General features: G+C 48.0%; 1 protein-coding gene across 1 annotated transcript in view; it reads left to right on the top strand.

Annotated features, from left to right (window-relative positions):
- The window catches only part of LOC149350186 (pfs47 receptor-like), a 42179-nt gene extending 30125 nt beyond the window's left edge, over window positions 1-12054 (top strand). Inside the window, exons 3-4 of the mRNA XM_089579166.1 lie at window positions 6953-7037; window positions 11667-12054. Of these exons, the coding sequence (XP_089435292.1) occupies window positions 6953-7037; window positions 11667-11748 (167 nt within the window). The 3' untranslated portion in view covers window positions 11749-12054. The remainder of the gene's footprint in view (window positions 1-6952; window positions 7038-11666) is intronic.
- Window positions 12055-13056: the final 1002 nt, after the last annotated feature.

The following is a 13056-nucleotide window of genomic DNA, read 5'->3' as shown; positions in this document are numbered from 1 at the left end:
TTGGTCCTGGCTTCAGCAGTGGTGAGCGCTTGACTTTCTTTAAGAATCTGCCAGGCTTGATAACTCTGGAAATTTATCACTACCTGTAGATTGTTTTTCTGCACGTGCTCGCTTAAGCATTTCACGTAGCAGCTTATTTTTGAAAGTCCTCGTTCGAGAATTGCCATGGATTTGAGCAAGCTAAAGAAGCCAGAGTTGATGTTGCTGTGTGAAAAGCTGGGTATTGAGGCCAGGAAGAGTCACAGAAAGCCGCAGCTGATTGAGGCTATTAAGGAATGTGGTGCTAAGGAGGAGGGAGACAAAATTTTGGAGACCTGGGAAGTCATTCAGGAGGGAATCAGGAACGCTAAGGAGGAGGCCGACAGGGTTGAAAGAGAGCGCAAGGAGGAGTCCGACAGGGTTGAAAAAGAACGCCTTTACCGCAAGGAAGCCGCTAAGAAGGAGGCTGACAGGATTGAAAAAGAATGGCAGGAGCAATGCCGTAAGAGACTCGCTGAGCTCGAGGAACTACGTAAACGAGAGCAGCAGGAGCTCATACGTACGACTCAATTTCTCAGACGGAAAAGGGCCCGAGATCGGTTGAGGACTTTTCAGAGAGGCGAGAGCTTCAGAACTTTCCTCGCGAATTTTGAACAGGTATGTGCGGAGGAAGAACTAGATCAGGGCGAATGGTCAATGATGTTGCTGGCCATCCTTCCTTGCGATGTCAGCGCCGTATTAGCGCGACTGTCCGATGAGGATGCCAGAAGCTACGACAAAGCGAAAAGTGCCCTCTTCCGATACTTCGGAATTCGTGTACAGACCGAATCTAAAAGCCGAAGTGATAGCAGCGAGCAGCGCCCCCATCAGTGCGTCAGCGACCAGCCAAAGAGCCCCGCTTGGTCAGCTACGCACATTGTAGTTGCTCAGAAGAACAGTGACAGTCGGGAAATTGATGTGATAATCTGCGGCACAGAGCGTCGTTGTCTGCCACCTGACAGCGACTGTGGCGCTCCAAGCCAGAGCGCGGCGTTAGATGAAAAGCGCGATGCCGCGCAGATTACCCTTGCAACCAAGAAAGGCGTAGGCGCAGCGCAAAAATGTAGTCCTCCAGAAAGCAGTCGCGCGTTGAAAGCGGCAACTGCAAGTTCTATTCTAAGCGAGGAATGCGCCTCAGCGCTGCCTCGAAACGATCAGTTCAACGATGAGGGAACGACAGCCGCTCGCGACCAAACACCCGAGAATGAGTTATGCTCCAATGAAACCAGTGTGTCTTTGCCTATTGCCCGCGTCGCGATCGAGAGCCCGCTCGGGGTGCGTCTGACCGGGGCAGCCGTCTCCCAAAACCTGCCTAGGCAGCATCCCTTGATTTTCTCAAATCGCTTGGATAGGCTGCCCAAAGAAAAAGGCCTTTGTTTTGGAGATAACGCTGCGCAGGTCCTTACCATTTCGAAGGCTCGTGAGGTCGCGGCGCCAGCAGAGCACGTGGTTGAAGAGGGCAAACCTCAACCTGTAAGCCCGAAGCCTGTAAATTCTCACGGTGATGAGCTAGAGCAGGCTTTGTTACAAACTGTGGATGAGACGAACGCCGGTGACTTAAGCTGTGACGGCTCCGCGCTAACTAATGACGAGCCAGCGCAGGACTTACTCACTTATAGCACAGGGGTAAAGAGTACCGACAGTAGTGCAGGCTATAGTGAGTCTTTCGAAGCAGGCGCAAGTGATGAGTTGGGGCTAGGTGAGAAACTGAATACCAATCTTGTGTTACCCCACTCGGATGGCTTTCTCGAACTCCTTCGTGTGGACAGAGAAGCGTTCACCGCTGAGCAAGAGAAAGACCAAACCGTACAAAATTTGAGTCACCAAAGTGACATAGGTGTGTCACGGAAGAACATACCTTTCCAGTTCCGTTCTGGCCTGCTGTACCGCCAGTATAAGGATAGGAAAGGTATCCAACACGACCAACTTACTGCCCGCGTCGCGATCGAGAGCCCGCTCGAGCTGCGTCTGACCAAAGCAGCGGTCTCCCAAAACCTGCCTATGCAGTATCCCTCGATTTTCGCAAATCGCTTGGATATGCTGCCCAAAGAAAAGGGCCTTAGTTTTGGAGATAACGCTGCGCAGGTCCTCACCAGTTCGAAGGCTCCAGACTTCGCAGCGCCGGCAGAGCACGCGGGTGACGAGGGCAAACATGACCCAGTAAGCCTGATAAATTCTCACGGTGGTGAGCTAGAGCAGGCAATTTTACAAACTGATGATGAGGCGAACGCCAGCGACTTTGCCTGTGACGGTTCCGCGATGGCTAGTGACGCGCCCCGCAAACCAACAGCGAGGGTTTCCACGGAGCGGCAGCGTATAGAGGTGGCCAAACGGGAAGAGTTAATCAAGGGGAAAGTGCGGCTCTTGTTGAATGCTCGACTAAAATCCGAACCGCGTAGCCACCCCAATTTGGCACCTCGGTGCTCAAGAGTTCGCACCCGCCCCGTGGGAACACAAGCCAAGAGAACGCAACGCGCGAACCCGATCCGAGAGAGACGGATACGCTGGCACGGCATTCGCACTCGTCCGTTCCCTTCTCGCATTCTGCTTTCTGAGCGTCAGCCAAACTTCAGAACCGCGAGACTTGGACGAGAAACAGTTAAGGGTCCCAAGCTGAAATTCCTAGCCTTGTGTCCTGTTGCACCTGCTAGAGCAGCAATCGGACCGCGGCCGCGCAGGGGGCGGCTGAAAAATAGGAAGCAGTAAATTCCTCTGATCGCAACGCTGTTTGCAGACGGATTCGAGGAATAATCCAGTCTTGAGTTGAATGCTTGTCTCTTTTGTTCATTTAACTCTCCTGTACAGAAATGCAGGCTGGAATTCCTAGCATTATGCAATGTCTCATCTGCTAAAGCAGCTGTCGGACCGCGGCCGCGCAAGGGGCGGATATGACGCATAATCTCATATTGAGTTTCATGCTTGTTTTTTGTTCTTTTGTTCATTACACTCTCCTATACAAAAATGAGAGCGAAATTTTGGAGCTTGGCATTGCGGGACGTTGCAGAAAATAGCGAGGTAATGGCAACGCTGATGGCCTCAGCCGAAGCTTTCCCGTGTAATGCCCTTTCCTGACTCCCCAGACGTTAATCCGCTATGCAAATTTGTATTTTGTTTTTTTTGCTTTAGCGGGAATCATTTTTGTCTGTTTTGTATGTGTGTTCAGCAGCTCCACCTTCCCTTTGTGCTCTCACGGGCGGTGGCTTTCTGTGACATACACCGTGCTACGGCACCCCCCCAAAATTTTAGGAAATTTTCCTCCCTTTTGGCTAAACAAGCTCTATGTATTCTGGTTTGGTCAAACATGTCAACTTTCGGAGGAGGACGTAAATTTCACGCTACAGCTCATTTTCTCTAAAGAGATTTTGTTGACCGAAAACAGCTTGGCGGTTCTTGAAGTCAGTTTGGCGCTTTCTGCTTGTTGGGCTTTGGACTTTGCTGGTTGAGCTCGTTACAGCTGTCAACGAAGCAAGAAGAACCTTTGGGCCCAGCTGTGACCAAAGGCCGAACGGACACAACTCCAGGTCTCTGCGCGCAGCAGCGTTGGCTGCAACCACTACGAGACCTCTTCGGGCGGCGGACGTGCTGTTATGTTTCTACCCCCCCCCCCCCCCCCCTTAACTCTCTTTGTGTGTTCCCGTCACACCTGTGTCCACTCGGACCACGTGGGCCCGATCATGCAGCTACCGTGAACATTCATCGAGGTCGACAACCTCGCGACGACCATGGGAAGTTGGATGCTTGGAATGCCCCTCCGAGCCTCAGCGGATTAGTGTGGCAGGAATGTCAAAGGCCATTGTCAGCAGTAATCCCAGCGAAATTCCTTGAGCAGAGTGCAGCGGCGACGAAGGCAGGCGAGGCCCAGGAGCTATTGTCCGAGCAACCACCGTGAATGCGGAGGCGACCTGGCGGCGCCGGTCACGCTGGCGGATAATTGAAGAATTCTGTGTCCCCGACTCGCGTTCTGGGAAATCGGCGGGGAGGCAAGTTCATTCCCCTGCTGGAGGACTTCGGGAGATTCCTTTCCCGCAGTGCTGGATGAGTCAGCATTCTCCCCCTCTCATCGGCCCAGCTGTGGGAGAGTGGAAAAGCTCGCACCTGCCCAGCCGTGGGTGGTGACAAGAACGTCCCCTTCGGTCCATCGGATTGGACAGTGCTCGTCGACCATTATTCCCCAGCCAGGGATCTGGGGAAACCGGACGATATTTAACTCGGCCGTGAGTGTGGCCGAGAAGCCTGCTAGCTCCAGTCGACTACGGTTGACGAAGACGTTGCCCTTCCACTGAGAGCCATTCTCAGTCCCGCTCTATGTAAATAAGTGTATAAAGCGTTTTTCCTTCACTTCCCCTACTCCCCGTCTCCGGCCCACGTTTCCTTCCTCCTTCGGCACAGCGGCGGTGTTCTTGGACCCGATGCCTGGTGGGACACGCTACTAGCATCGACAAATATATCACTGGCTGCGGCCTTCGTCATGGGCGTCCGGAGGGGGGGGGGGGCAAGGGGGGGCGGCTGCACCCCCCTGGAAAATCACTCACTCGAAGCGTGAGTGATGGCCGCACGCCAGGGGCGGTGGTGCGCTCAGCCAAAAGGGTAAAAGCAGCCCCGCTTCCACGCTTTGGGTCACATCTGCGAAATGCCGCGGCCGGGCACGCGTCTTTACGCCGTTTTCAAACCACGCCATCGTTAGCTCTGTTGAAGGCGACCTGTTGCAGACATACAGCGGCACCGGCGAGCATGTGTTTCGAGCCGTCTTGAGATGGGTGTCTGTTTCTTTGATCTCTAGAGAGATAGCGACAGGGAGGCAGACAGTGCACAGGGCATCTTCAGGAGGGAAGGACAAATCAGCCGTGTCCACCCCCGCTTTGTCGGGCTGCTCAGGGGCAAGCGGGCGATGAGTTGGCGCCGCCGCCGCTCGCTGTCTCCTCCGATCCGCGGGAGAGCGCAGTTCGGTAGAAGCGCCGCATTCAGAATCTTCGGCAAAGGGGATTAGCTGCTTTTGTTCACGGCGACGCAGTCTCCAGAGGCGCCCCCACACCAGCGTTCCTTGCGCCTTCTCCGAACACCAGCGCCTTTGGTCAACGCAGCCCGATGGCGCCTGCCTGGCTCGCCTGTCACCTCTGGCTGGGCCTCAAATCACAACAGCGCCCGTGTACTGTGCGATGTCAGTGCATGGTAAAGAGACCCAGGTGGTCGACATTATCCGGAACTCTGTACTACTCTGTCCCTCATAGCCTGAGTCGTTTTAGGGCACTGAACCCCATAAAAACACACAAAACAAATTTTCCGACCGGAGTGGCGAGTGTCCCTTCCCCTTGGAAGTCGCGCGGAAGTAAACCCTTGCACGTGTGCGCGCCTCTGTGTTTGTGCTTCGGTGTTTTAGTGGCCGGTTGTCAACGAAGCTGAGAACAACCAAGACAGCGGACGAGAAAACGACGAGCGGCGAGCAGTGTGTGTGCGGTTGCTCGACTGTGCGGATGCGCGAGCAAGATGGAGCGAGGTGTATGAAGCTGCGAGCGTGCATTTATCTTGTAAATAAGTTTTCGTTGTATATATAGTCATCTTTTGTATTCAACGTACCCGTTCAACCGTTTTTCCAATCAATGTGTGTGATGAGTGTGCATCGAGAGCGTGTAATGAAGTACAGAAATGAATTTATCACCCGTGTAATCACGCAATTCGCCCAGAAAAATCCGAGGCGTCTGCAGTTGCTGTTCAAGGAAGACTGACTGAGTGACAGTGGTTGCGTGTTTGTGACGATATTGTGCTGTGTGCTGGTCATCAATCCGGGTGAGTCGAGAACCCGTATGCAGCAAGACTGAGCACTTTTCTCCACGAAGTGGCAGTATCTTTTTGCATTTTTTATTAATTTTAATTGTTTCTTCGTTGATAAACTCCAATGCATCTCTCCTAGCCACGCTTTAATTTGCTGTTTGTAATTTTTATTTCATGTGTGTATTTCACTTATTTTTTATTTATATATAAATAAATAAATTTACTCCGCAAATAGTGCCTTTTTGCTACGAACATACCCCCCCCCCCCCCCCTCCGGCGCCAACAACCAATGGCGCCCCCTCCTGCAAAAAATTCTGCGGACGCCCTTGAAGTTGCCCGACGTCTGAAAGAATCTAACCAGTAGCCGTCTCTGAACTGGTATAAGCAGAAGCATACAACGGAGGAGGGTGTGAGTATAAAAAAGTCGTCGGAAAGGGCTTGCGAACTCTTAAGCAGGATTGTGGGTTCTCTGCTGCGTGTAGAAGTGTGTTATTTGGCTCAGCTGTTCATGACAACACAATGAAGTGATTGAGCCAGTTGATGTGCTCTCCTTGGAAGGCATTTCACAGTCCCTTTAATGGAACTTATCTAAAAAAAAAACTGTTATACTGAGTATCGTTAGATTGAATCCACCTCTGCAAAGCAGCATCTTTCAAACTGCTGTGCGGCTTCATCATATGTTTCCTGTGAGCAAATCTTATACGTGTTGGTGGCACTGAAACTGAAAGTGCTTGCAGTGTTAGAAGTGAAAAGGGGTCTCTGGTTAAAGGCATGCATATGAGTGATCAGGTCATTGGTGCAACACTTACAGTATTTTATTCTTTCTTGAATTGTGGAATGTGACAGTTTCACTTGTGGGAAAGGAGCTCGCGAGGGTGTTCCATTTCCTCTAAAGTACTTAGGCGCAGTGCAGACAGAGCATGTAGGGCAAGGAAAAAAAAAGAAAAGCACTTGTCATTTTTGTTCATGGCGCCTTATGCACCTTCTGCTGACATGCCCACATTGGCTGGACAGTAACTGCTGCAGAGCAATCTTCACATTGCATGAGTGTCCATGGCTGTGCTAGTAGTATCTGAGAGAAAAATTCTCTCATTCAAAAGAAAAATTCACTGCTGCCTTTCAGCAGTAGTTCAAGGTGACTATAACGATTTTTCTTTCTTTTCAGTCAGGTTTGGGGGCATGCTATCTTACACGCCGTTTGATGAAAAGTGCACCCAGCTTCTGCTGACTGAGACTCATGAGTTTCTCAAGTGAGTGAGTTGCTTTTCTCTTCACCAAAGATCTGGAGTTATGAACATTACGTAAGAAAAGGCAGCTTAAATCAAGGCACCAAATAAGTATCTGTTGTGTGCTATGATGCAAACAGTCTTTGTTAATTTAGTAGGTTTGTTTACTAGCACATTGTTTAGAAGCAGCTCCACTTTAGAAAGTGAAAATTTGAGATACAGCCTGCAAGAGCTCTACTGTTGACATCTAGTGTATTGCTGATTTATTTTTTTCTTTGTGCAGTCAGTGAAGGCAATGACAGGCTTAGTGTTTGTCAGACAGGATATTACTGCTGGCATGCTTGCCAACTGGCACTGGGACATTCCATGGTTAGGTGCACATAATTCTACTATTCTGTGATAGTAAAGGCACCTATCTCATGCTATTTTTAAAATGCCAGTTAGGAGTGTGCGAATAGTACTTTTCATCGCCGAATTGAATATTTACATGATTATTCGCTACTTGTATGAATATTCGTACAAAAACAACTACTAATTCAAAACAGCATGCAAAGTGTAAGTGGCAACGTTAAAGCTCGTTGCGCTAAAGCTCCTGCTGTCAAAAGGCTCAGCACTGATCTCCACTTGGGGGGCATGCAGCACAAAAACTTGACTGTCACGTCCCTACTGTTACGGTGTGGGTCGGCACAAGAAGACAGCGAAACCCGGTCTTTTGCCGCTCGTTCTCTCAAACAAGCGCTCGTCCCCGCACTTTGTCCTCATGCCACTCCTGCGGTGGCACAGCCTCTTCCTCTTTTTTCCGTTTACAATATGCACGGGAAAATTACCTTTTGATGCTGATTATGACAGCGAACAAATTAGCACCACATCTTGGTTCACAAGAGGGATGAGAGTTATAAGCCATGGCCTACAAGATTGGGCACGAATGCAGGACTTGCTGAACTGGCTGCACCTTGCCACGTCGCCTAATCTTGGGGGCCATATGTGTGAGCATTATGAATGCTGTTATACGAATGGATTGCAACGCGATGCTGAAACCTCCTTTCCGTGCAGACCACTGATCTCCACCTTGGGAAGATCAGTGGCACAGATTGATCGTGGCAGCATGCTCCGAGGCGTTGGAGTGGGTCTTGTTTTCGAAATAGTTGTTGAAGAAAACTATGGCGTGCCATATACGAATTTTATGCCAATTATTTGAAAAATATTGGAAACAGGAGAATGTATTGGATTCGTTTCTAATAGTTTTGAGTATGTACTATTTGATTTGTTCAGTGAATCAGATGGGAAAATATTCAATTCGCTATATGAAAATTTCGAATGTTCGCATACCCCTTATGTCAGTCTTTCAAGCCATGCATGTTCTGTTACCGAGTTCACTATGAAAACCTTTTTTTGTTTGTTTTTGATCGGTCATTTGTTTAAAACTCCTCAAGAGGCTTGCTTAGAAAACAGCTAAGAGTGTTTATCAAAGACTATAAAAGGAATGGAGTAAGGTTACTTTTTTATATATTACACTATTTTTATTACCAATTTTTTGGCGGAAATCAGAAATTTTTTTAGATGTGTGATAATTTTGAAGAAAGCAGAATTCCTTTCTTCTGCCCTATCTTTAGTTATCTCATATCTAAAAGAATCCCTGAATTGGTGTCCTGTCAACAAAAGCCGAATAAAATTAGTATTAAAAAATTTGCATCAGTCCATGCTACGCCTACTACCCCGATGCATGAATGCATAGGTACAGGGCCGTGTTTTGTTGCCATGTATAGACACTGTACATTGTCAGTAAAAAAAAAAAAAAAACCTTTATGCATAGATTTCGTTGTGCTTGTCTTTGGTGCCGTCGCCCTGGACGGCAACCAAGTGGTCAAGGTCAACTTCAAGCATAACCTCAACCTTTTCCAGCAGTAAAACTTCCTCATCCACCGCCAAGTGTCCAAGGGCGTCGGGAAGATCTAGCTACACTCCGTGCTAGAGACGCCACTGTATAATATGTTCCTCACTTCTTCTTTCTTGCCAGCTGCTTGTAAAGGCAATACCACTGTCGCTTTGCTGGATTTATGTCTTGGCTGCATTTCTTGTTTCTGAGCACTGCTTTTCTGCCTTCAAGGTGTTGTATCATGATGCCCTCGCTCTCGCTATCAAAGCAGCTGTCATATTATCCCCTGGCATGCATGGCGTTCCTGTCCAACTCATCCACCTTTGTTGTTTCGACAGGACACGCGTCTTTCAGCTCCTTTTTTTAAACTCCCTTCTATCTGTACATGCCAGTGACATTGGCTTATTTGGTGCCAGTTGAATGGCTTGTGCACTGTCCTCTTTCTTCATTCTGCCACACACTGCCACTTGGGTTTGTTTTTTTGCACGCAGCATTTTACATCGCGCGTTTTCCTCCACCATGCCAGCAAAGTAAAAGCAGTGTATGGATGCATACAAAAACAGAAACGTGGAGTGAAAATTTGGGCTGTAAGCCAGCATTCGAATTTTTCTGCTGCTTTTTTTATTATTATTATTTCTGTTTTTTTATTATTGTTATTATTCTATAAACCTTTGCAATAAGGGCTCCCTGGGCGCTGCCTTATTGTTTGCTGGATTGTCGTGTGCTCCTCGTGCTAGCGCGGTTGAAGTAGGAGCGAAACCAGTTTCCAACAGTCCAGTGAGGAAGCGTTTCGACAACTTCCTCACCCGATGTAAGGGTGTATTTGGCGCTGTGGGGTTTTAAATCTGCATGGAGGAATATATGTGTATATTCTCCGCTCGTCTACGCCTGACAGTCAGGCCATTACCCCACCCCGCTAGCGCCGCAGCGCATAAGCTGACCACGGCGGGCAGTGCCCTTGAGAACAGAGGAATACGACAATGTGCTGACACAAGTGGCATTTATTGCTCGAGAAACAATAAACATCAGCTACCAATAAAATGAGAGGATGGTCTTCGGAAGGGCTTGACTAGAGAGTCAAGGATGTCTTACTCGCCAGTTTAATTATGGGCAGATGTTCATACAGTCCAGGGCTAGGCGACACCGATGCCAGATGGAGGGAGCTCGCGAGACTCGTTCCCACAAAGCTGCATTCTGCCAACGAAGAGCGGTGTTGCGCTTGGGCATCCGCGTTCTTCCAGTTACTCAAGCCAATGACCCCAGTTCATCTTTCTCCCATGCCAGCATGGTGCTGGCACCATACGCGGCGCTCGCTATGTGGGCACAGGTGCCCTACATTGCTAGCTAGCATAGCTAAGCAAAGAAAAACAGGAGTATTGTGGGTGGGTTGTGGGGGTAAGCTCGGCTGCAAAGGACGGACGCCTGACAAGCCCCCACAGTGCTTACTGTGTCACCACTACTAACAAATTTGCAAAGCACTTACACTCGGCAACATGAACTTTTTTTACATACACAGACGAATTGAGAGAGCGTCAAGCACAGTGGAGTGGGGGAACAGGTTTGGTGCCAGTGGCTTAAGTAAAGTATTGCTAGTACTGAAGTGACTGAAGCAGAACACTGCAACACCATCTGATGTCCATTATAAAAAACACTTCAATATGGCGATGCAAAAGATGCATTGGAGGGTGCATAAACCATGATGAAATATAACAAACTATTTCAGATTAGATGTACAGCGCCTGCTAAATTGCGAATGGTCGCAGCAGCCTTGTGGAGATAGCCGTGTGGTTAGAGGCACTGAGTGGCTCCTAAGAGGTGTCTCTTTGAACCTCACTGAAACATATACCTTTCCACATCTTTTATTTTCTCAATTTTTCTCGTGGTATGGATGGATGGACGGACAAATATTTGCAGACAAAGAAGTGAAAATGTAGCCATTAAATACTTTCATGAATTAAAGTTAACATTCCCCTATGCTGTCCATGGCCACAGAGGTTGTTGGCTGCTTTCTAAACGTATAACAAGCCCTTCAACTGCCCTCTTCATGTTTGCTCAAGGGACTTTTATGAAAGCACTTGTTTTTTTTTTGTTTTTTTTTTGTTTGTGCTGGTTATGAGCAGCCATGTTGCTTAAAAGGAAACTGCATAGGTTTTAGAAATCAGCGAGCTTAAAAGGGCCGAATGTGTGGAACTTGCAGGTAAAGCATGCGAAGTCTTTTTGGGCTAGCACTTGGAATAGTGAAGTAATCGCCGATTAAAATCCGGACGCCCTTCAAACTTCTCCACAGTGCACAATGCCAAGTGGGGGCGCCATGATGACGTCATCGAAGGTATTGGTACATTTCCGAAACACAAACACCTGCTTGGAAGGAAAAAAAACAACGCCACGGAAGGTAAACCCTGCCGAGAGTTGTTTGGCAGCGTCTAACGAGTCGGGGCAGGGTGGGGCTGACGACAGCGGTAGTTTGAAATCATACCTTCCGTGGCATCACGCTGAATTTCCCTGCACTCCTCCGGTGCATTGAGGAAAAGCGCGAAATTCAATTGTCTATTACGTCACTATTTTGAATTATAGTGCAAAAACACTTGGCATGCTTCACCTACAGGCTATATAGATTTGAATCCATGAATATCGTGAAATTCTCAGAAACGTGCTGCAGTTGCCCTTTAAGGCTTCAGTCTGAGTACTATTGGAGACAGCATTGAATTTGTTGCCTTTTTGCTTTTCATTTTCGAGGCAAAGAGAAAAAAAGACTGACTGCATTCTTTTTCTTCTAGGTACATGGCTAAGAACTCTCAGCTGTTCAATCTCAATGACTATGCCATCGCACCTCCAGACTACCAGCGAAAAGCCACTTGAAGACCAAGCTTCTGCTGCCATGCATCTTTAATTTCTTACCACATCACTGTCTTTCCTTCTTCATTCCTTCGCAACTGCAGCGAAGATATCAAATGTTTTATATGGCAGTTTTATTTATTTCACAAGAACAGTAATGCTGCTTGCATAAGTTATGCAAGCCAGAGTTCAGAGGTTGCAATGCCTGGTTCTGGAGTTTTTTTTTTTAATCATGTTTTAAGGCAAATGGAATGGTTGCCGTTACATGGAACTGTATGTGTTCACTGTAAAAAAGATGTGGTAATGAACATTTCATGTTTTCACCCTTTTCGTGTGGGTGTTTTCTCAATTACATGCATTACATGCCACACCACTACAGCATTTCGGAGCATGGTGTGATCAGTAGTACTATCTTTAGTGAACGCATGACATTGGTTTATGATTTCGAGAACAAATTTTATGCACACTGCATTAAGTGAGGCAGGACCAAGAAAGGCTAAGGCAAAAATGAACAATAAGCCTTTGTTAATATATCTTGCATGCACCCATTGGGCAGAATAACATACACGAGTGGACTGTCAGCGGGCCTCGCTCGGGAAAAGAGCATGAACAGTGTCGGATAGCGTGATGCAGTGGCTTGGGCTTCTGGCGAGCATCGGATGCATGCTCACATTCCCTCAGTATGTGCAGTTAATGCGTGTTGGCTGGTTTTACGATGGCCAAAATAGCATTGGCATGGACCAAAATATTAGATACAGCAGTGCGCACAGCAGGCACGTATCCAAGGGTGAGCCACAAAGGCCCCCCCCCCCCCTCCCAAAATCAAGCTCAGTTCCTCCCCTCATTCAACTCTCTTAGGCTTCTCTGGCCCACAGCAATAATTTTAATTCACACTGGAGTAATGCAAGCAGATGCAGATATATTGTGCTGAAACAACGCCCAAAATGATATCCTTGTGATATCTTGTATTGGACGTCCCAGTTTAGGACATCCATAGCATGTCCCTAACAAGTGCGGTACCAGAGCATCGGGAGCTTTTTGGGGTATCCCTAGGGGAAGGTGTTTTCAGTGGGATTAATTATTAATTTCCAGATTAATGTGTGGTGCAGTGTTAAGTCTGACTGTTGGTTGTCCAGTTATCAAGCCCCTTCAGATGCCAGTCACCGTTTCTACTGAAAAGGAAATAAAATCCTCACAAATAGTTTTTGATGATGATGGATTTTTACAGCAGCGCAAGGGCATCTGTGGCCAAAGAGCACCATGGCACAAGGTGTTTTCTTGAAAAGGTGGAGTCAAAGACCCACTTCCCAAGCATTTCACCCAGATAAGATA

This window comes from Amblyomma mixtum, chromosome 3 (genome assembly GCF_055824585.1).
Source record: "Amblyomma mixtum isolate Tamu chromosome 3, ASM5582458v1, whole genome shotgun sequence".
Classification (NCBI taxonomy): domain Eukaryota; kingdom Metazoa; phylum Arthropoda; class Arachnida; order Ixodida; family Ixodidae; genus Amblyomma; species Amblyomma mixtum.
The sequence above is the reverse complement of the archived record's forward strand: the minus strand, read 5'-3'. Positions and strand labels throughout refer to the sequence as shown.